Source organism: Pimephales promelas, chromosome 21 (assembly GCF_988280905.1).
Source record: "Pimephales promelas chromosome 21, fPimPro1.hap1.1, whole genome shotgun sequence".
Taxonomy (NCBI): domain Eukaryota; kingdom Metazoa; phylum Chordata; class Actinopteri; order Cypriniformes; family Leuciscidae; genus Pimephales; species Pimephales promelas.
Window position 1 is genome coordinate 26,765,813 of NC_142789.1, and position 22,951 is coordinate 26,788,763.

At 38.7% G+C, this 22,951-nt stretch overlaps 1 protein-coding gene across 6 annotated transcripts in view; it reads left to right on the top strand.

Moving 5' to 3' along the window:
* sox13 (SRY-box transcription factor 13) overlaps positions 1-22,951 on the top strand; it is a 33,872-nt gene that overhangs the window by 4,121 nt on the left and 6,800 nt on the right. For 2 of the 6 annotated variants that reach the window (XM_039674092.2, XM_039674093.2), the window contains exons 2-10: positions 14,553-14,733; positions 14,892-15,000; positions 16,206-16,292; positions 16,463-16,635; positions 16,980-17,048; positions 18,064-18,178; positions 19,214-19,275; positions 19,361-19,496; positions 21,003-21,124. In XM_039674092.2, coding sequence (XP_039530026.2) covers positions 14,554-14,733; positions 14,892-15,000; positions 16,206-16,292; positions 16,463-16,635; positions 16,980-17,048; positions 18,064-18,178; positions 19,214-19,275; positions 19,361-19,496; positions 21,003-21,124 — 1,053 coding nt within the window. In that variant the 5' untranslated portion in view covers position 14,553. Of the gene's footprint in view, positions 1-9,550; positions 9,690-10,463; positions 10,487-14,552; positions 14,734-14,891; positions 15,001-16,205; positions 16,293-16,462; positions 16,636-16,979; positions 17,049-18,063; positions 18,179-19,213; positions 19,276-19,360; positions 19,497-21,002; positions 21,125-22,951 lie in introns of those variants that run through there. The other 4 variants (XM_089124999.1, XM_039674088.2, XM_039674090.2 and 1 more) reach the window with 4 other exon arrangements.

Here is a 22,951-nt window from a genome sequence, read left to right on the forward strand (position 1 = left end):
AAATGAGGATTGAAAGGCGCTGTTCAAATCTTGTTCAGGTAATAGAAAGATTCCTATTGTTTCAGTGAAACAACAACAACATAGTAAACATGTAATTCAAAATGACTCCCAGTTAGTTAAACATTTTTCAAGAACATTTTTTAGTAATGTGGAAGTAATACACCATCAAATCATGTTTTGAGTTTTCACTTTTGCAAATTGCATACAGCTGTATCATTTATTATTTAAAAAAATAAAGACTTTTAATATATCTAATTCAAATGTGAATTGATTGCCTTTACACTATAAATAAGCCAAACTAAATATAAATATGCTATTCAGTTTAATAATTTCCATTTATCTGAATAATAACGTCAGTGCAAATGTTGTCAACAGATTTGTGTGGGCTTCATTTGTTTATTTGGCATTTGTAAAAACACAAATACCTGGCTATCTCTCGGTTGGATAAACTGTCATTCTAATACAGTAAAGGCGCCTTTAGTCGTAATGAATGTGACCAGGAAATCATCCCGCAGTCATTTGCATGAACTGCACCGGTGTCTGCTGTGAACTTTGAAAACACAGTGTAGTGTTCCTGCGGGTTGATATTTTAATAAACTACCGTATCCTCATGATTTGTTTCTTTACAAATTAATCAAGGATTGTTATATATTAATTCATTCTCAAACAAACAGCCCACAGATTACACTGGCCAACTAGAACGACTGTTATTTTGAGGTTTGCAAGGTGACTGGCTCAAATGTTGTTTGAAATACAGTTCTCTTTTTGACTCTTTAATAACATAATGAGTTCAGATTATAGAACTATATATATATATATATATATATAGATTTCAGAAAACATCCTTCATGAAAACTACTATATGTTTGGGGTCTCCGTTTACCATGTTTTTTTCTGCGCGCGCATATTTTGTGATAAACCGAGAGATAAGTAATATTATCTTTTGATTAGTTCAGAATAACTTCTTAAAGACTTGAAAGGGGAAATGAGAGATGAAAAAATGTAAATGGTTTTACATGTTTATTTTTTTCTTTGCTATGGGACCTTAAAGCATAAAAACCTTAGTGATGAAATGGTGCCTTTGCTAATTACTGTCCTGTCAGATTCCTAGAGAAATATTTGAATCATGTTGTCTGACGCCTGAGCTTTTCAGTGAAAGAGAAAAACATTTTTAGTTCCTCTTCAGATCCCCAGTTGACTCATCACTAACGTAGAATCACAGAAATGTATCATTTACGACTTGCAGAGACAACAATTGAATGTAGTGGAAGCGTGGGGGAGAGCACCTTTGCCAGAAATCTGTCAGTTTATCTCACTGTACGTATGAGCTGACAAATATCAGCTTTCAATTGAACCACATTTTTACAGGTTCGGTGTTAAAAGGTAAAAGTTTAACACTTTCTCGAAAGTTTGTGTTTGGAAGAGCGATTAGAGATCGTCACGGCAATATCAGACTGAAATATTGAATCTCACAAGAGAAAAGTTGAATTTTTACTGTGGACTTTTAATTAAAGTTTGCATATGCAGTGTTTAAAAATATAGGTAGGTTTGTGCAGGGGTGTGTGTGTATTTCTCGCCTCTGCTTGTGCAAGACGTTAGAGAAGCATCTCTGAGATGTTATCAGAATGTGTGATACTGCGTACAGATGTGGCTTTTAAATACAAGCTCAACATTTGTTAGCAGAGACACTTTTTCCAGTCGCTCCTTCCCGTGTTGCATTTGCTCTGCCGTTCACTCGTGATTGGAAAGTAACAGAACCATTTTTTACCTGTTCGTTCAGTTTTTGGGGGGGACGTATGTTTTTAGAGTTGATTTAAAGGAGTAGTTCACTTTTAAAAAAACTTTTGCTGATAAGTTACTCACCCTCATGTCATCCAAGATGTCCACGTCTTTCTTTCTTCAGTCGAAAAGAAATGAAGGTTTTTAATGAAAACATTCCAGGATTTTTCTCCATATAATGGACTTCATTGGGAACTAAACGGTTCAAGGTCCAAAAGACCGTTTCAGTGCAAACTGCAAACTGTTCAAAGGGCTTTAAACGATTTCAGACGATGAATAAGGGTCTTATCAAGCGAAACGATCGCTCATTTAAAAAATAAAATAACAAAGTTTAAGTTTTATAAGCTCAAATGCTCGCCTTGCTCTGTTCTGTGCGCGTTCCTGTTTGAACTCGTTTATCAAAATGAATGAATCTTTTTTCTTGTCATTTGGTTTATTCAATGAAGGAAACTAACGAATTCACTCGGGAAAAGATTCGGTAATTTTGATGAACGAGTTCAAACAAAACGCAAGGTGCAAGGCAAATGCAAGGCGAGCATTTGAGCTTATAAAACTTAAACTTTGTTATTTATTTTTTTAAACAAGCGGTCATTTCGCTTTATAAGACCCTTATTCATCATCTGGAATCGTTTAAAGCCCTTTGAACAGTTTGCAGTTTGCACTGAAAGTGTCTTTTGGACCTTGAACCGTTTGGTCCCCTTGAAGTCCATTATATGGAGAAAATCCTGGAATGTTTTCATCAAAAACCTTAATTTCTTTTCAACTGAAGAAAGAATGACATGGACATCTTTGATGACATTGAGGTGAGTAAATTATCAGCAAACGTTTTTTAAAAAGTGAACGACTCCTTTAAGCCAAAATTCAACTTTGTCTTCACTCCGTCCAAACCAATATGGTGAGTTTTTGTGGCATCCGTCAAGCTCCAGAACTGCAGAAAAAGCACCACGAGGGTGAGAAAATAAAGATAAAATGTTCATTTATCAACTTATCTCATAGAGCGGCTCAAAGAGAAAACTTCTCAAAAGCTGAAGCCTGAAGTAAACGTGATGCATATCATGTTCAGGGAGATTGAACACATCTATTGGCATAATTTGGGGTTTTGCGTTCATAACATCCCAGATCCTTCTGCAGTTCCGTTATATGTTTCATGGTCTTCCTCCGTCATGCGTCCTTCTCCCACCCTTGTTTCTCTATTAGCCGCTGCTTCTCAGCCGTGTGGTGAGTGTGTATCCTGTTTTTGACAGCAGGGTCCCACGTGCTCCGTCCTGCGCCGTTGAAGTGGCCGGCGGATTGGGGGGTGAGCATGGAGTCTCAGGATGTCCTGAGAGGTGAAGGTTTGGTCTTCCTTTCGTGTCTGGGTCGTCAGAGCTCTGCTATCTGCCCCATCTGAATGTAGCGCCAGGTGCTGCTGTGGCAAAGACATTCTGCCTGGTTTCAGATTGATTTGTTCTACGCTGAAAGAAAAAACATTGGTGTAGGATTTGAAACAATTTTCACTCTGAAATTTTGGAAAGTGCATTTCACAAATCATTACAAAGAAACGGCAAGAAACGATATTACTAAAACATGATTTTTTTTTACTTTAAATTATCAGAGATGTATAGAAACGAAGTAGAAGTACTTCACTACTGTTCTTAAGTACTAAAATGCTGTATCTGTACTCTACTGGAGTATTGTTTTTTTTTTCTCATACTTCTACTTTTACTTCAGTAGATATTATCGATAAATTTAATACTTTTACTTAGATCATTTTTTTAATGTTCTGCTAGTTACTCGTTAAAATTATAAAAATGTTACGAATCATTACAAACCCGCTTTTTCGTTGCCAGAGTGGTTCTGTTAGACGGTTTGATGAAGTTGGCTTTCATGCTGCTTAAATCACATTTTATAGGGTAATGGTATTGATTGACACAGACATTGACTACTAATGCAGGGGTTTTCCTGCAATGACATTTTTTTTGGAGGTCGCCAAAGCAAATTTTTATCCCGCCAAAGCGCCTTATTTGATTGCTAGTTCAAACTTTTAAACTGCTTTCTTTAATACTTGCATGACACAATACTTGTACTTTTAATACTTAAGTAGTGAATTTTAAAATAAACTACTTGCAATTCTTAAGCACAATTTTTTTAATACTTCAGTACATCTACTTAAGTGTTGTGCTCAAAGAGCACTTCAACTTCTACTCAAGTCACTTTTTTGATAGAGCGCTTGTACTTTTACTCAAGTTCAGGTTTCTAGTATTTTATACATCTCTGCAAAGCATAGAGACTGAAACAAATTCCAATAATCTTGACAATCCCTTGAAAAAAATTACAGTGTAATTTGAAGTAGTTTTGTCAAACAAAGTTATTGTTCATCATTTAGGCTATTCACCCTAAGTTTTTTTTTGTTTTTTTTGTGAGGAACATTTTTAAGGAATAGTTATCCCATAATTGACTCACCCTCAAGCCGTCCTAGGTAGGTGTATCTAACTTTCTTCTTTCAGCCGAACACAGAGTTAAATATTATTAAAGGAGTAGTTCACTTTAAATAAAACTTTTGCTGATAATTTACTCACCCCCATGCCATCCAAGATGTCCACGTCTTTCTTTCTTCAGTCGAAAAAGAAATTAAGGTTTTTGACGAAAACGTTCCAGGATTTTTCTCCTTACAATGGACTTCAATGGGGTCCAAACAGTTTAAGGTCCAAATGAGAGTTTCAGTGCAGCTTCAAAGGACTTTAAATGACACCAAACGATGAAGAAGGGTCTTATCTAGGGAAACGATCGGTCATTTAAAAAATAAACAAAAAAGTTTTACGTTTTATGAGCTCAAATGCTCACCTTGCTCTGTTCTGTGATTCATCAAAATGAACGAATCTTTTTTCGAGTCCTTAATGAATAAGAAAACGCCTTGCGTTGGGTCAGAGGTTACTCATCCGCCAGAACTAGACTCAAGTACGCCTTTTGCCGTACTTGCCAATGTTTATAAAGTTTTTAATATGGATATTTTTCTTGCAAAAATGCTTTTGAAGGCCTTTAATAACCCTCGGATCTGTATGGATTACTTTGATGGATGGATGCGTTTCTTTGGGTTTCATAAGCTCAGGCACTATTCACTACCATTTTTGGGTGAACTAACACTTTAAGTAGATAGATCTGACAGTTTGGCATATGACATTTTCTTTTAACAAATAATAACTAAGAATTCAGTCTGTTTCTCTCACTAGAAAAATAAATGGAATGTGATTTACATTGAAACATTTTTTTTCCACTCAGAAATGCTCGTAAATTTCCTAAATAGTAGTTATGAAGAACACACAAGTAACACACTGAATTAAGACTGAAATAGTATTTTTACTATTCTATACTTTGTTATATTTACAAATCGAAATAAATCACAAGGACTACTTTTATGGTGCTTTTGGGGGGACTTTGACAGCTTGAACATTGTGCAAAATATCTCCTTTTGTGTTCCACAGGTTTAAATGACATTAGGGAGAGTAGTTTATGGATGAACTGTCCTTTTAAGATGTTGTTTTGGAATAGTGGAGTGTCCTAAATCATTCCGATTGTGTTTTTTAAGTAGGTTTAAGAGACCACGAGGTTATCCTCAGTGCCCGCTGCTTCCCAACAGATCTTTGCTTCGGCCTTGAGACTGAGACCTGCGGTTGCTCAGAATTACCTGTTGTGTTCCTCGTAGCACAAAACGGCCTGATCTGGTCGCCATGACAACCCCACAGATGCACCGTCTTTTCTCAAAAGATCCCTAACTCATTTCAAAGACCCATAGACAATCAAGGACGTGCCAGCAAGACCCAGTGCCTTCTGGAGCCGGTGACGTTATGATCCGTACCTTTATGGAAAACAACGTCTAATGCATCTCGCACAAACCTCTGCACGGACACACACTCATAAGCTTATATAAAACAAAATGAAATGGTCCATTTGAATCAAGATTGGACATAAAAGTGTGCCAGGCTTAGAAAACAGCACATTTTAATGTCTTTCGCCTTTGTCTTTCTTTGCCTGGAGGGGGTGGCGGAAGGTTTTTGTGCAGCTTTCTTTTTTTTTTTTTTTTTTTTGCAAAGGGGGCCCTGCACTAACATCTTTTATTCCCTTTCTCTTGTTATATTTCTTTATTCCAAGTGTGTTTTGTGCTCGGCCTCCTTTCATTGCCCCCTCCTCTTGTCTCTCAGATAAATGCCACACTAGCCTTTCACTTGGCGCCACAATAACGGGACTGTTTTAGGCCCAGAGAGGCACAATGAAAGAGGCTGCTTTTTAACCTGCGCTTCTCAAAAGCACAAGGAGGAAAAAAACGGCGGCGACCCACTCTCCTTTCTTTCTCCTCTCCCTCTCTTTTGTGTCCAGAGCGTGGTCGTACCATCATCCCATTTATACGTCTTATTTAGAAAGGTCTCAAAAGAACATGAGTCCAAAATTCTGATCTTTAGAGCTGCTTTTGTTGAAAGTCGACTGGAGAAAGTCGCAGACGATGCATGTTTTGGCGCATCCTGCTGATTTATGGGAAATATGTAAGGGTGCTTCTTCAGCTATGACCACTTTTATCCTGGTGGACTTTTGGAAAATATGCTTTTAATATTAACAAAAAAAAATTTCTCACACATACTAGTTTTGATCTGTTTGTCTATTAAAGGGATAATCCACTTTTTTTGGAAATAGGCTCATTTTACAACTCCCCCAGAGTTTTACCATTTTCGAATCAGCCGATTTTCTGATATTTAGATTAGAAGAATATCAGTAACCAGACACTTTCAGGTCCCATTGACGTCCATTGTATATAATTTTTTCCTACTATGAAACCGGAACTATCCCGAAAATGCTTTAGGGATGGGAGGGAGGGAGTAGTTGACACTTCATGACTGCGTTGTTGTCGTGTCCAGACGCAGGTCCTTCATCAGATCTGGATCTGGTGGACTGAATCCGGTAAACCTCGGGATGAACAGAGAGACTAATATTAGCGTAGATGCCATTCTTCTTATGATGTAATGTGTACATCAGGATTAATAGGAAGTGTTCCTGGTTCCGGCTGACCTAATCTATGCAGCCTAAATTGAATTATAGAAATCTATAGAGTTCCGAAGTGATGACGTCACTTTGTAGGACAACTCGGAAGCTAGCGGCGCATTTGTTCCCTCGATTCGAAAAGCAATGCATTTCCCCCATAGACTTTTGGAAAATCGCAAAAAATAAGAGTTGTGACCCTCACACGTTTTTTCTATCAAGATAATCTTTACAAGTTAATCCAAAATTTATACATTTTGAAGCCTATGATTTTAAAAAACACAGACACAAAGTTTAAAAAAAACACAAGCAGATTATAATAACTGTGTGTTCTATGTCATAGATCAAAACGTGAAAATATTTAGAGGTTTTATTCACCACAGACCTTATTTCAGGCGATTTAGCAAAAACCCATTCAAAAATCCCATAGGCTTTAGAGCGAGGGAACCGTGGTGCTAAAATGCTAACTCACTTCCGCGTTTAGAGTGACATCGTAACTTCGGCACTCTATTGTGTGTTATGTGTATGCAAAGTCAAAGAGATATGTTTTTGGTCTAGATTTCGGGACAATGTTAGGAAAACTGTTCCAAAGTTTTGCTGCTAAATAGGAAAGTGATCTACCGCCAGCAGTCATTTTTGATATTCTAGTTATTATCAACTGGCCGGAGTTTTGAGATCTCAATAGAAGTGAAGGACCGTAATGCGTTAAGAGCTTGCTCAAGTGCTGGGGAGCTAAACCATTTAGTGCTTTGTAAGTAATTAGGAATATTAAAAAAAATGTACATTGTTTAATAGGGAGCAAATGCAGTGTTGACAGAACCAGGCTAATATGGTCATACTTCCTGGTTCTGGTAAGAACTCGAGCTGCTGGGTTTTGGACCAGCTGTAAGCATGCAGGGAAACCACCCATAATAGCATTACAATAATCTACTCTTGATGTCATGATCGCATGACGCATTTGTCAATGAGAGCATATTACGTAATTTAGATATATATTTTAAGGAAAAAATGTGGTTTTACAGATACCTCACATGACTTTCTAAATGAAAGATTGCTATCAAAGAGAGCACACACCCACTTGACGGAGCAGCCATCAAGTGTTAGACAGTATTCCAGGTTATTGCATGAGGAAGTTTTTTTCCAATAATTAAAATCGCTGTTTTTTTCAGAATTAAATAGTAGAAAATGACTAGTCATCCAATTTTTTATATCAGCAATGCATTCCGTTCATTTTGTGAATTGGTTAGTTTCGTCCGGGCGTGAAGAAATATAGAGCTGAGTATCATCAGCATAACAGTGAAAACGAATTCTACGCTTCCTAATGATATCTAGGGTATGAACTGCAATGGTCCTAGTACTGAGCCTTGTGGTACGCCATACTGAAATTCCGATTGAGAAGGCATCTCTTCATTTACTGCTACAAACTGATAACGGTCAGATACGTATGATTTAAACCGTGCTAATGCAATTCCACTAATGCCAACAGAATTTGCCAACAGAGGTCAATCGTATCAAATGCAGCACTAAGATCGAGTAACGCCAATAGTGAGATACAACCATGATCGGATGATAAGAAAATCATTTGTGACTAATGATGAGAGATGACTCAGTGCTATTGTATGGTCTAAATCCTGACTGAAAATCCTTGCAGATATCATTTCTTTCTAAAAAGGAACATAGTTCCTGCTTCAATAGTGATAGTGAGATGGTGGAGTAGAGGCTTGGACCCGGAAACAATGTACAGTATGTCCCCGTGTCCTTGTGTTTCCTAAACTCTGTTTAAACCCTGTTGATTTGCATTGTTTTTTTTTTTTCCCTTCCTGCATTCAAAACATCAAGACCGGTGAGTTTAGGCTGGGACTGTCAGGGACTGTCCCCTGCAGGGAAGAGGAAAGTCCATCAAAAAAGAGCTGTTATTGCGCAAAATGCATTCCTCAAAATTAATGCAAAATGCATTTGCATGTCTTTCATGTTCGAGTCTGCAATGAATGTCGTGGACAAGTTGTTTTACTAGCTTGCCGTCGTTGTTTTTGATTATTAGGCAAAGCTTTTGCACGCTACTGTTTCATGTTATTTCTCAGAAAATGCAGCGATTCGTGTTACGTTTGTTTGTGAACTAAGTGGCATCGTTAAACCTGCATTATAACATGTGCTATGACTTAAATGGTAAATGAATGTATTATTTAATTACTATGTGATTAATTTTAAGGCGTTTCTGGTAGAGTTTGTTTATGAACAATTGTTTCAGGCATTGTATAACACACCCTAAAAGTAATAGTGTGAAATGTTTTTTTTTTTTTTTTTGTTGTGAAGAAAAATTAATTGATATTATAGTTTTTACTCATTTGTTCGTCTTCCTTCATTCAAATTAAAGCATTGTTTGATCATTGAATTTTTTCCTCTATCTATATTTAGCCTTCTAAAATAAACAAGTAGATATCTTTTTTGTTTTTGTTTTTTTAGGACAAATGTAAATATCATCAGCAGTCAAATCGAAAGACAAACAAAATATTCTTTTTATATCTGTCCGATTTTGTTTTCTGCCTTGTTTGTTCCTGGATACCCCTCTCCAATTTCACGTTTTTACATTGTTATCAAATCCCTATCTGTGTAAAGTACTCAGTGGAAAGTTATAACCGAGGCAAAAGTCATGCAAATGCTACTGTTTGCCTTCGCTATAGGGCATAATTTCGTGACCGCAGTTTTGTGCATCCGGCATTAAGACCGAGAGACACCAGCTCTCCTCTCAATTCCTGGAACGTCACTGGACAGTTTTACTAAAGAGGTGTCCACCGTCTTCCACATAACAACATGAGTTGCTTCTCCATGTTTCCACACTGGCAAGCGAGACGGTTCCCAAGAGACGACCCGAAGACGATGAAAACTGACCACATGCTCTTGAGGTTGGTAGACCGTGTGCTTGGGTCAAGGCTTTGTATCTTTGCTAAGAGTATAGTTACTGGCAGGTGGGTTTGGAAGTTCCTGTTGCTGGATTTCAACAGCTGATTGGACTTTGCATCGCATGCGGATGGGCTCAAAGCCTACAAACACTTCTGCTTTTAGCTGAAGACCCCAAAGTGTTCACCTGTCTGGTCTTAGGGGAAACCTACCATCATCCAGAGCAGTTTGCTGCATTCTCGCATTGTGTCAAGTGCTGGTTTACAACAGGTGCTTGTAAAGTTAGAACGTGTTTAATTGTTACATGCCTAATTGGCAGGTGCAATGATTTAGGGTGTTAAAAAGCCTTTAGACTTCAAGTTCAAACCGGTGTTATGTCACTACGGCTCTCCTGTTCCTTTAATGATCGCTTAGATTTCAGTAAAACAAAGTCTATGCACGCACAGGCTTGTTTTTGGCACTTCTGACAGTTTTATTTGTCCTTTTCGACAACGTTTAGAAGCTCGACTTTTCACAATGCGGAAATTAACCACTTCAGTGCCATCGTAAGGGAAGGGAGAGTTCGAAACAACAAAGAAAATTCGTATTTGCATCAGAGGACAGAATGCGAGGCCGCAACACGTTACGACTTGTAAGGGAACTTAAGCTTTTGTCTCGCGCACTCCTGACCGTGGGAAGTATATCATTTCAGAGGTGTTTTAGCTCAAACGCAAAGAACCCGGAGGCTGATATTATCTTAGACCACAAAAGACTGTCAGAGCTCTTTGGAAATACGTCTTATGGCTCCACATCCGAAAAACAGGTAAGGACAAACTCTCAACCTGTAGGCTTGTAAGACCCACTGGCAGTTACCATCAATCATACTGTTAAGTCTTTCTGGCTTGTTTTGCATGTGCTGACACAAGAGCTTGTCTTTTGTATTTCTTATCGCAATTACCAAGTTATGACACATTCACCTTTTATAGGGGATTAAGAACAATGCTATCAGTGCTGTTCTTTTGTATTCCTTTGTTATGAATGGAATATTCACGGAAACCTGTTTTACTTTAATTATATTTACCCAAAAAGATTGTTAAAAAATTATGAAACATAATATTGCAGTTGTGACAAAAACACAACTAAGAGAAATTATTACCTTTTTATTTACTTTATAGTTCAAATTGGCTTCTATAAATATTAAAGATTTACATTGTTACATAATGACATAACAAAAAGTTAACTGGTTAAGGAATTACCCTTCCAACTGTTGCTTTTTTTTTTACAACGCAACATTCTTTCACACAAGCGCGAAGAAGCTTCGCTTTAGCATTAATCTTCACGAGTCCGTTTGGAGCTTGAGACTGTGCCATTTTTTTGACAGTCAAATCCCTCCAAGCAAATAGCCGGAATATCTCTAGAACTACAAGTGCACTTGGAAGGAGCTGACAAATTCACACTTCCTGCACCTGGTTTGTGGATCAGTGCTTCTCAACTGGGGGAACAGGAACAATTTTAGCCTCGTCACAATAGGAACTTTAATAGTGTAGACTTCTTGCAAGTGTTTATTTATAATGCACCAATGGCGGCCGGGTTGTTTTACAAGGATCTTTCGTGAGTGCACTTGGTTCCCAGGGAAAGGAGGGGGTCTTGTCCTTGGTATCTAAATCTGATTTGGGAAGACCGTATCGAGTTTGCGGTTCACATCTGACAGTGATTCTGAGTGCGATGACTACCAATAGCTATGTTTCATTCCAAAGTTGCAATTCGAATTTTTTTTTTTGACAGATTTGAGCCGAAGAATATAAAATCATCCTGTTAAACTGGTTCTAAATATCACTAGGAAGAATGAAAGCCGCTTTATGTAATAATTTCCTATATAATAAATTGCTTGCGCCTGATCACTTTGACGACAGACTTTGCTCAGGACAACCAAAACAGCATTTTAGATGCTGTGCACCGAGATCGGTCCGCTGGTTAGTCCAGTTATGCCGTCCCATAGCATTTTTATGCGCATTGTGGAATTTATACTGTAAATGTGCATGTTTTCTTGTCGGATAAAAGGTTTATCCAACTTAAAGGAGTAGTTCACTTTTAAAAAAAACTTTTGCTGATAATTTACTCACCCCCATGTCATCCAAGATGTCCATGTCATTCTTTCTTCAGTCGAAAAGAAATTAAGGTTTTTGATGAAAACATCCCAGGATTTTCTCCATATAATGGACTTCAATGGGAACCAAACAGTTTAAGGTCCAGAAGACAGTTTCAGTGCAAACTGTTCAAAGGGCTTTAAACGCTTCCAGACGATGAATAAGGGTCTTATCAAGCGAAAAAAAAGATCGCTCATTAAATAAAAAAAACTTTAAGTTTTAATAAGCTCAAATGGTCGCCTTGCTCTGTTCTGTGATGCACGTTCGTGACTTTCCTGTTCGAACTTGTTCATCAAAATGAACTAATCTTTTTCTGAGTCAATTAATTAGTTGAATGAACCAAATGACACAAAAAAAGATTCGTTCATTTTGATGAACGAGTTCGAACAGGAGAGTCACGAACACGCATTTGAGCTTATAAAACTTAAACGTTGTTATTATTTTTTTTTTAATGAGCGATCGTTTCGCTTGATAAGACCCTTATTCATCATCTGGAATCATTTAAAGCCCTTTGAACAGTTTTTGCTGAAAATGTCTTTTGGACCTTGAACCGTTTGGTTCCCACTGAAGTGCATTATATGGGGAAAAAATCCTGGAATGTTTTCATCAAAAACCTTAATTTCTTTTCGACTGAAGAAAGAAAGACATGGACATCTTGGATGAGTAAATTATCAGCAAAAGTTTTTTTAAAAGTGAACTACTCCTTTAATTGAGCTCTTATTGTTTTTTACTTTCACACACAAACTTTTGTTTGCTTTGCGGTCAGGTAAAAACACGAACAGAAAACTACGCCCTTTTGCCCAAACCTTTCAAGGCTTGGCCAATTTCCTCCATGGTACATTGGCAAATCACTTCTTCAAAAGAACAGATTGGTCCATTGAATTATTTTCAATTCAACCAAGTTGCTCGGCTTAACAGAAAACGCTTGAGCTAAGCATTCAACCTTTCTCTTGCGCCTTAATGTAAACGTACAAGCTGCTTTTGTGTTCTCCGAGTGGATGAAAAAATACAGGAGGAACTGGAATTGGCCCAGTGACTGTTCCACTTTTTTCTCTGCCACGGACCATCGGCACATTCCGTTTGTATTGTTACCCTGCTGTGTTTCCTGCAGCCTATTGCTTTTGTCCATGTCATGCCCATTGTTTAAACTTCCTTTGTTCTTTCTCGGTAACAATGGGCATTTTATATATATATATATATATTTGCAGAGCGCTAGAGAGTGAAAAAGAAAGGGAGAGATGCATTTTCCCTTGTGTTTGTTTTCTTTGGGTTGCCTTGTGTTTCTTTTGTCGTGCAGAGCGAAGGAGGAGGTGGAGGAGAGGTGTTTATAGACTTCGGCTAATTTTGAAATTGCCTTCTCTCTCCTCCTCTTGTCCTTCATTGCAGAAGGGTTTGGTGTGCTACTTGAGACGGACAGATACTCGATGGGCACAGTAGTCTGGCATCTGTTCTCTGACAGTATGTTGACAGGTTTGAACGGCTCTGACGTGCACACATAACACAATCCCGCACAAATATCCTCTCCCGACAGAGTGGCTCCTAAACCCTGGAGACCCTGAAGAAGTGGCTTCGGTGAAAGAGTTCGAATGGGGTGGCCTGTGTCTGGGCTCCACAAAAACCCTTCTGTTCCTTATGCAAAGCAGTCAGCTGTTTTTTCCCCCCCCCGTGGTCTCTCTGTTCTTCCCAGACAGTAGCTGTACAAAACCGGAATACCCTTGTTAGCAATGCAGGCTGACATGGTTTCCAAATTCTTGCTGAAAGGTGATTTCAACATGAAATTGTCCATCTGTGCACTGCATTTTACTTCTGTAACTATATATTGTTCATTGAGTGAAACATAGATTTAAAGGAGTAGTTCACTTTTAAAAAAACTTTTGCTGATAATTTACTCACCCCCAAGATGTCAATCCATGTCATTCTTTCTTCAGTCGAAAAGAAATGAATTCAGCATTTTTCTCCATATAATGCAGTTCAGTGGGAACCAAACGGTTCAAGGTCCAAAAGACACTTTCATTGCAAACTGTTCAAAGGGCTTTAAACGATTCCAGAGGAGGAATAAGGGTCTTATCAAGCGAAACGATCGCTCATTTAATAAATAAATAACATAATTTAAGTTTTATAAGCTCAAATGGTCGCCTTGCTCTGTTCTGTGACGCACATTTGTGACTCTCCTGTTCAAACTCGTTTATCAAAATGTACTAATTTTTTTCTGAGTCATTTGGTTCATTCAGCGAACGAATTGACTCAGAAAAAGATTCCTTCATTTTGATGAAAGAGTTCGAACAGGAGAGTCACACAGAAGCTTATAAAACTTAAACTTTTTTTTTTTAAATGAGCAATCTTTTCGCTTGATAAGACCCTTATTCATCATCTGGAATCGTTTAAAGCCCTTTGAACAGTTTGCAGTTTGTACTGAAACTATCTTTTGGACCTTGAACCGTTTGGTTCCCATTGAAGTCCATTATATGGAGAAAAATGCTGGAATGTTTTCATCAAAAACCTTAATTTCTTTTCGACTGAAGAAAGAATGACATGGGGCGAGTAAATTATCAGCAAAAGTGAACTACTCCTTTATTGGGAAAACGTAGGGCATAACTAGTTTTTATCCATCAGGAGTTGACCTGATACTCCAAAGTGTGACAGATGGTTGGAAAAATAAGATATTAGCCGACATCAAGATTATAAAGGCAAACTTTTTCTTTCTTTTGAATAACATGCTCTGAAAATGTTTTGTTTTTGCAGAATGTGTGAGCCCAGTCCACCTGCTCTGCATCCCCATGCCAAGAGCAATGTGACCATGGTGGGTGTTGGTATCAAGCTTGAAGACAACGAATCGGGAGGCAGAGTTGTCAACCGGGAATCCTCTCCGATCTGTGATTGGTCAGTTGAGAAGTCAGCGCCACCTAACGCACAATCTTCCTTGGTATGACCTGGAGTTTGATGATGTGTTCATGAATTTTAGTCTTTTTTTTATAAATTAAAGTAATTTGATATCAAGACTATAGACTTTTTCCGCATGTGTGAGTTTTCATGATAAGATGTGAGATTTCTGTAGTGAGGATTTGTCCCTGTGTTCTTCAGGAGAGTTCTCCTCCCAGTAAAGAACTGCTACGTTCACACACACCTGCCAGTCAAGATGGAGGCAGCAGAGTCTATGACAAGACTGACAGCAAACCTAACGTCAGTGAGGGTAAGGGCAAATCTTCATGGAGGGCTGCAAAAGAGGATTTTAATAGAAGTTTGTCCATGTATCTGTCTGCAATTAGGAGCTGATTGCTATTAATGCAGTCTACATTGAGAGGATCCTCCTAATTCTTCTTTTGTTTCAAGTTCTATGAAGCTTTTCATTGATTTCATTTGTATGATATATTTCACAGCCCCTGGGAAATGCTTGTTGGTTATTAAAGAGTCCTCAAGTGTTTTCTTAAATAGCTTTCCTTTTATTTTCACCCATTCCCTAGAATTGTTTCACTTTCTATTTTTCTTTTGTTATAACTGGGGTTTTAAGGTCTATTTTTTTTAGTACAGCAAAAAGGGTTTTATTTTCTATTGTGTCACTCTGTTTCCATAATTATGCATCATTTATATTGAGTACACATTTATCTTGTATATTTTAGATAATCATTTATGTAAGCAATAAGGTATGTGAGGCTGTGCTGTATTGTAAATAAGAAACGGCTGAAGGGCGTTGTTAGGCATTACTCAAAGCACGACCCCTTCCGTTAGTTATTCACGATACGCCACTTGCCTCGAGTACCTTTATAGTTTTTTTTTTTTTAAATGGTTACTACACAATAAAAAAGTAAAAAAAAAATGTATTAGTGCAACTTCCATGAAGTAAAATCACTAAAAGCCTTCCTTCCGCTAGAAAATAAATAGTCCCTGACCGTGAACATTAACAACGTTCCAATGTGTAATATGCATGAAAGCTCAAATAAACACAACACAGGAAGTGCAGTGTTGCACAGCGATAAATAAAACCATTGGGTGAAGCGGACATAGCCTTGTATTATTATGAATAAAGCATAGCTATTGACCAATCAGAATCAAGAATTTGAACTAACCATTTGTGTGTGTATATATATATATATATACATATATATATATGTGTGTGTGTGTGTGTATGTATTTATGTATGTATGTATGTATATATATATATAATCACAGACACACACACACACACACATATGTGTATATATATATATATTTATATATATATACACACACACAGACACATACTGTATATATATGTATAATAACATTTACTTTACTTTTTAATAGAAATATTACATTCACATGCTTTTGTCCAGGGCTTCATTTTAAATTATTAAAAGTTCAGATATTGAATTTGTTTTTGATATATATATATATATATATCATTTTTTTTTTTTTTAGTGATGCCCACAATTGAAAAGCTTCTGAATACAGACTGGAAAGAAAAGTTTCTCGGGAAGGGTCTTCAGGCCAGTGTCAACTTAAAAGGTACATTTATCTGTTTACACTGCACATACAGTAGAGTCAAGCAAACCATTTAGTGGACTAACCACATAGCATTGTGTGTGTGTGTTTTTCTATTGTGATTGGTTCATCTCACATTTGTTTTTCACTGACACTTTCTGCCTGACCATCAGCTTGTGCGTATGTGTTTACAGGAACCCCGGAGAGTCTGGCAGAGAAGGAGTTTCAGTTGTTGTTGATGATAAACCAGCTCTCTGGTCTGCGAGAGCAGCTGCTCGGAGCTCATTCAGAGCAGAGGAACATGGCTGCTCTTCTGCTGGAGAAACAGCAGCAACAGATGGAACTGGCAAGACAGCAGCAAGAACAGGTGTGGAGACGAGAGTTGAACAAGTGACAAGGAAACGATGGAGCATTTGAAGAGGAAAAAGCTATAGACGATTTCGCCAGATCTAAACAACACTGGTCCAGAAGCACTTCCTGTTTCAGTTTTTGAACGCTACACAAAAGCTGGGATAAATTACAACCAACGGAACATGTAAAACTGAATCTAAAAGTTAAACAACATCTTTAAGATGTTTTCTTTACATGTGAAATAAAGAAAACAGTTACAAACTGAAACAGGAAGTGTTTCTGGACCAGTGTTGTTTAAATCTAGCACAATGGTTCATATATGAATTAGTTTGGTTTCTGAATGCCGATTTTCTGTTTTAGATTGCCAAACAGCAGCAGCAACTGATACAGCAGCAACATAAAATCAATTTACTGCAGCAGCAAATTCAGGTGAGGTTGATGATTCAAAACCTTGCAGTTTACTTCACTGTATGAACTACTAGAGACTTGGGAGAAACTTATGATCTTAAAGGAATACTTCACCTAAAAAATTCAAAAAGGTTAACGTTTTTGATTAAGGTTTACGAGTGCTGGTTTTTCCGAAAACATTCCAGCATTTTTCTCCATATAATGGACTTCAATGGGAACCAAACAGTTCAAGGTCCAAAAGACAGTTTCAGTTCAAACTGCAAACTGTTCAAAGGGCTTTAAACGATTCCAGAGGAGGAATAAGGGTCTTATCAAGCGAAACGATCGCTCATTTAAAAAACAACAACAACAAAATTTAAGTTTTATAAGCTTAAATGCTCCCCTTGCTCTGTTCTGTGACGCACGTTTGTGACTCTCCTGTTCGAACACGTTCATCAAAATTAATCTTTTTCTGAGTCAATTCATTTGTTTCGTTCGTTGAATGAACCAAATGACTCGGAAAAAGATTCATTCGTTTTGATGAACGAGTTCGAACAGGAGAGTCACAAACGCTCATCACAGAACAGAGCAAGATGACCATTTGAGCTTATAAAACTTAAATTTTGTAATTTATTTATTAAATAAGGAATCGTTTTGCTTGATAAGACCCTTATTCATCGTCTGGAATCGTTTAAAGCCCTTTGAACAGTTTGCAGTTTGCACTGAAAGTGCCTTTTTGACCTTGAACCGTTTGGTTCCCAAAGTCCATAATATGGAGAAAAATCCTGGAATGTTTTCATCAAAAACCTTAATTTCTTTTCAACTGAAGAAAGAATGACATGGACATTTTGGATGACATGGGGGTGAGCAAATTATCAGCAAAAGTTTTTTTTTAAAGTGAACTACTCCTTTAAGGAAGATATTTAAATTGAAATGAGGTCATGACACGACTGTGAGTAAATAGCTTTTTGGGTGAATTGTTCCATTAAGATTATTTGGACAGAGTGGAAATACAATATTAGGTGACTTAAGGTGTTCTCTGGGACCTTTGAACCAGCAGGTAAACATGCCGTATGTTATGATCCCCGCCTTTCACCCCAACGCCCAGCCGTTGCCAGTCACCTCTGAGGCCCAGATGGGTTTACCTCTGCAACCCATTCCCTGCAAACCAGGTAAGGCCGCACCAAACCCTCAAGAAAACTTCCTCAACTTCTGTCCCTTTGACCAATGGAGTGAATTGTTCGTACAACCTGCTATGCATAGAAGACCTACCTATTTGCATATTGAGCAACCGTTCACAATAAGAGTCTGTTAGGACACAGGATTCAGCCATCTGTTATATTCAGATGGATCAAATAGCATCTGTCAAAAATCTCTAAATAATTGACTTCAAATATCACCCTTTGTTGGTTATTTGAAAAACTTGTTTGCTCTTGCGCCTTTCAGTGTAAGCTTATCAGCTGAAGTTTGTAGTTTCAGTTAATATGTAGCGTAGTGCAAGCTGAATTGACAGAGTTTATATGCTGTTCTATGCTAAAGGAAAATAGAAAAAAAAAGTTCTATTCCAAGAATGCATGTTCGTCTGAAGGTCTCTTCTGTAACACAAGTAGTTCTTGCAGGAATTGATGGTTTTGCTCAGAAAGACTCACTGAAAGGTCTGCCAAAGTGATTTCCTTGCACATTCATTGAAGAACGGCTCAGGGCTGTCCATTGAATTAGAGTGCATATTGATCAAATAAAATCCATAGCGGGTTCTTTGCATTGACATCCGTAATCTATGGCACTGTGCCCTCGCTTAGTTAAAAGACTCTTGTAAATGCACAGCTTTGATGCCTGTATATATGTACTCCATTAGAAGTACTACTTCATAAAAGATGAAGGATAGAAGGAAAGAACAGGGAACAACAGGACAAGTGTGTGAGTGAGTCGGCTAACAGCATGCCTGACACAATCGAGCTGCCATTGTAAGGAAACTTGGAATTGAGGGTCAAGGACTCAAGCAAATCTGAGGTCAAAGAGTTTATCCAACTTATTAAATTAGAGAACTTCTTAGGTTTGCAATGCTATATGTCTTAGAAGTCTTTAAGGAGACAGAGCATTTGGACTGATAGTAACTAGGAAAGATTTAGATTTGCTCTGAACCTGTCTTGAAACCTGATAGTTGGTCAAGTCCAGTCTTTTAAATGTACTTGTTTATTTGTTTTTAGTGGAATATCCCATGCAGTTGCTGCCCAATCCACACTCCAAAAGGTCCAGTGTCTTTCGCCAGGTACACTATCTAGCTCAGCTCATCTTTCACTTTGTTGTATTTTTAGTCATTTATTAACGAATCCCTCAATGACTTTGTGCTCAAGGACACCAGTCAACCTCTCAACCTCACGGCTAAACCCAAGACCCCGAGCCCCCAGGCACTGGAACTGGCCCACATGCAGTCAGGGTACCGACCCAGAGATCTGCCCCATAGCCCTTCTCGATCTGCCCTCAGCCTAAGTATGTGACGCTTGACCTCACCAACACATCCAGTCTCCAAAATTACAATGTGCTCGAGAGGTTGAAGCAGTGCTATGTGCTTTAAGTTGATTTGCAATTTCCTCTCAACCCTCAGCACTGTTTAGTAGATTGAGACTGTGAATTTCTTTATTACAGTTGCTCAACACAAATTGCTTTGTATTCATGGTTTGCTTTCAGGTGTGTCCAAAAATATCTTTATCTCTTTATGGCCCTGTTTACACCTGGTATTAAGATTCCCCTTGGTCGATTGATCACAATTGGATGCCGCCATTGGATGAGGTAGTCGAAAACCCATTTGACCGGATTGCTTTTGTAGTGTAAACGCTCAAATGGTCGAATGTGTTCGAACAACCACAAAAGACGCCTACTCTACGGCTACTGACCTGATGTGTAAACATTATGGGAAGAGCGCTAGCCAGACAGGATTTATACTTTTGTCAGCTAAAGACCCAAGTTTGGTTTGAAGACAACCTGGTTTCTAAGGCCCCGTCCACACTACTGCGTTTTAGCTTAAAAACGGAGAATTAAAACGAATACGATCTCCGTCCACACCAGCGTTTTATCTGCGTATTAGAATTGATCTCCGTCTACATTAAAACGTCTGAAAACGCGGACCACGTGACTATAAATGGGGAAATGGGTCGTAAAGTCGTGTGATGGGTGGCTGATGAATCAGGGAAGGACACGTCATGACTGATGACACCCAATCATAGAGCCGAGCGTCAGCCTCTGCGTCATCGTTTCGTCCCGTCTTCACTAAAATGCGACCTGGAGCTGCAGCGTTTCTAAACTTCTCCGTTTTAGCTCTTCATTTTTTCCGTTTTAATCTGGACGGGAGGTGCAAACGTAGCAGAAGGTCTCCGTTTTTAAACGAAAACGCAGTAGTGTGGACGGGGCCTAACACACACTCGCAAATTCATGTAGATAAAAGCCCATATGTTTACCCTCCCCTCAAAGAAATGTGTGAAAAGGACAGAAGTGGTTGAAAGTGTACAAAATGGACAAAATTGAAAAAACCAGGTGACTCCCTCGTCTACTTCTACAAAACACATCTTAATACCAGGTGTAAAAAGTGGCTATGAGTCAGACATGACCTCTGTGGTTTTCCTGCTGTACTCTCATGGCATTGTTTGAGAGGGCAGTCCTTGAGGTCCACATTCAGTAAAAATGACTCTCTGCACCCTGTTAGAAAGGACCCATCTTAGGGTTCCCACTGCCAACATACCTCTATCCCAAGTATTAACGGCAGTTGTCAGCAGTTCAGAAAACCTGTTCCCCCTTCGAACCAGCCCCCTGAGAATGTGTCAGCACGTCAGACGTGACTGTTCGTCTTAAGCCTTTGGACGGGGTCTTGTCCTGGATCGGATCATATACTTGAGACCGAGCCAAGGGCTTTATTTGTTCATCACAAGACGGAGAGGGATAAATCTATCTCTTTTGACCTTGTCTAAAGTTTCCTTTCTCTCTCGCCCTTTCACTCTTCAGGCTTCTTGGGAGAGGGTGATGTTGTGACACAAGCCATTCATGATGCCCAGCAGCTGTTGCGTGGAGGACAAGGCCCGACGGGCAGAGAGAGGGACCGTGAGAGGGACAACAACACAAGGCTGGTGAGTCAACGTCTTAGCACACACACAAACACGCTCTCACATACTCCACACCCCAGTTCTCCAAGGTTCCTCGGGCGGCACCTGGGGCCCGCTGTTTGTCACCATTGGTCATGCTTCAAGGTTGAAACATCGGGGCAAGTATCCATTAATGGCCGCACTTGAAACGGCCCTCTTTCAGAACACCCACTGTGTTACAGGAGAAGAAGGGGGCCGTCAGGGTCAGCGATAGATATTGGTTTACAGAGGTTCATGATATCGGTTAAACAAGGGGTACATTCCCATTTCAGCCAAGAACAGCTGCTATTAGAGTCCTACCACAACTTGTATGTTCGCTTGTTTGTGTTCGTGGCAATTGTGAAATAGCCCCAAGTCTCCGTAGACACCTGTTTTGACAACCACTTTGTTGCTGCTTTTGAGTTCAGTTTAACCGCAGGGAGATTTGACAGTGATTTCAGCTTTGTTGTCAACTGGGTTTTGAATCATTCCACTTAAACCTGTTTTTACAGCTTGACACTAGTACAACTGTCTTGCATACTCTTGAATATCCAGGTAGACATTGACTACAATGCCAACCCATTTGAAAAGGAGAAGAATATAGCTTCAAAATTGCATTTTCGATTGCGTCTTATGCTCTGTACACATTTTGGGCTGTCCCAGATGAAAGATGACCAATCGTGGCGATTTCTGTGGTCGTGGCTCCTAAACGGTGGTCCTAGACTAGTCTTACAGTGAGAGAGGTTTATAGACGGCCGTTGTCACACAATCATAATGCGATAATTTTTTGACTGTGTAAAAAAATTAGCATGATCATCTCACAGTGTGTTTACTACTTCGTCTACTGACTAGCCAATAAAAAATAAAAACGAAGTGATGTATCGATCACTGCAACATGCCGCTAAAACTTAAAGGAGAACTCCGGCACAAAATGAACCTTTGGTCTAATTACACATTGTTACCTAGTCAACCGTTATCTGATGTTTGTTTTCATGATTGCTGAATGTAAATAGTTTAATCTATAAAAACACTTTAGCCTATAACGCTAGTATATTAGGGCATAGAGTAATGACAAATAAGAATTGCTTGTTATTACCACTAACCAGGCTCAAAATAGCCCCACAGTAACACAATAGCATAATATGGGTCCCTACATTCAAACCGAAGCATTGAGAACTTTGTCAGTGTCCAAACAGTTTAATAAGAAGATATTTTATACGCACAGTCAACATCGCGAATACAGGAAGAAGCCATCTTTGAAAAATAGTCTCTACCAGTCGATCTACGAACGCCGATCCAAGTGCGCTGGTGAGATGTGAATAAGGTAACAAGGTGAGCGTGAACAGTAGGCTACGTGTACATATTGAAGAGAAGAAAATGGTTCGTGTTTGTGTTTCTTCCGGAAACAACGGATCGTATGAGATTCTGCACAGTTCAGCGCACTTGGATCTGCGTTTGTAGATCGACTGGTGGAGACTATTTTTCAAAGATGGCTTTTTCCTGTATTCGTGAAGTTGACTGTGTGTATAAAATGTCGTCTTATTAAACTGTATGGACACTGACAAAGTTCTCAATGCTTCGGTTTGAATGTAGGGACCCTTGTTATGCTGTCGTGTTAGTGTGGGGCTATTTTGAGCCTTGTTAGTGGTAATGACAAGCGATTTTTATTTGTCATTACTCTATGCCCCATATACTAGCGTTATACTAGCGTTATAGGCTAAACTGTTTTTATAGATAAAACTATTTACATTCGGCAACCATGAAAACAAATCTCAGATAACGGTTGACTAGGTAACAATGTGTAATTAGACCAAAGGTTCATTCTCCTTTAAA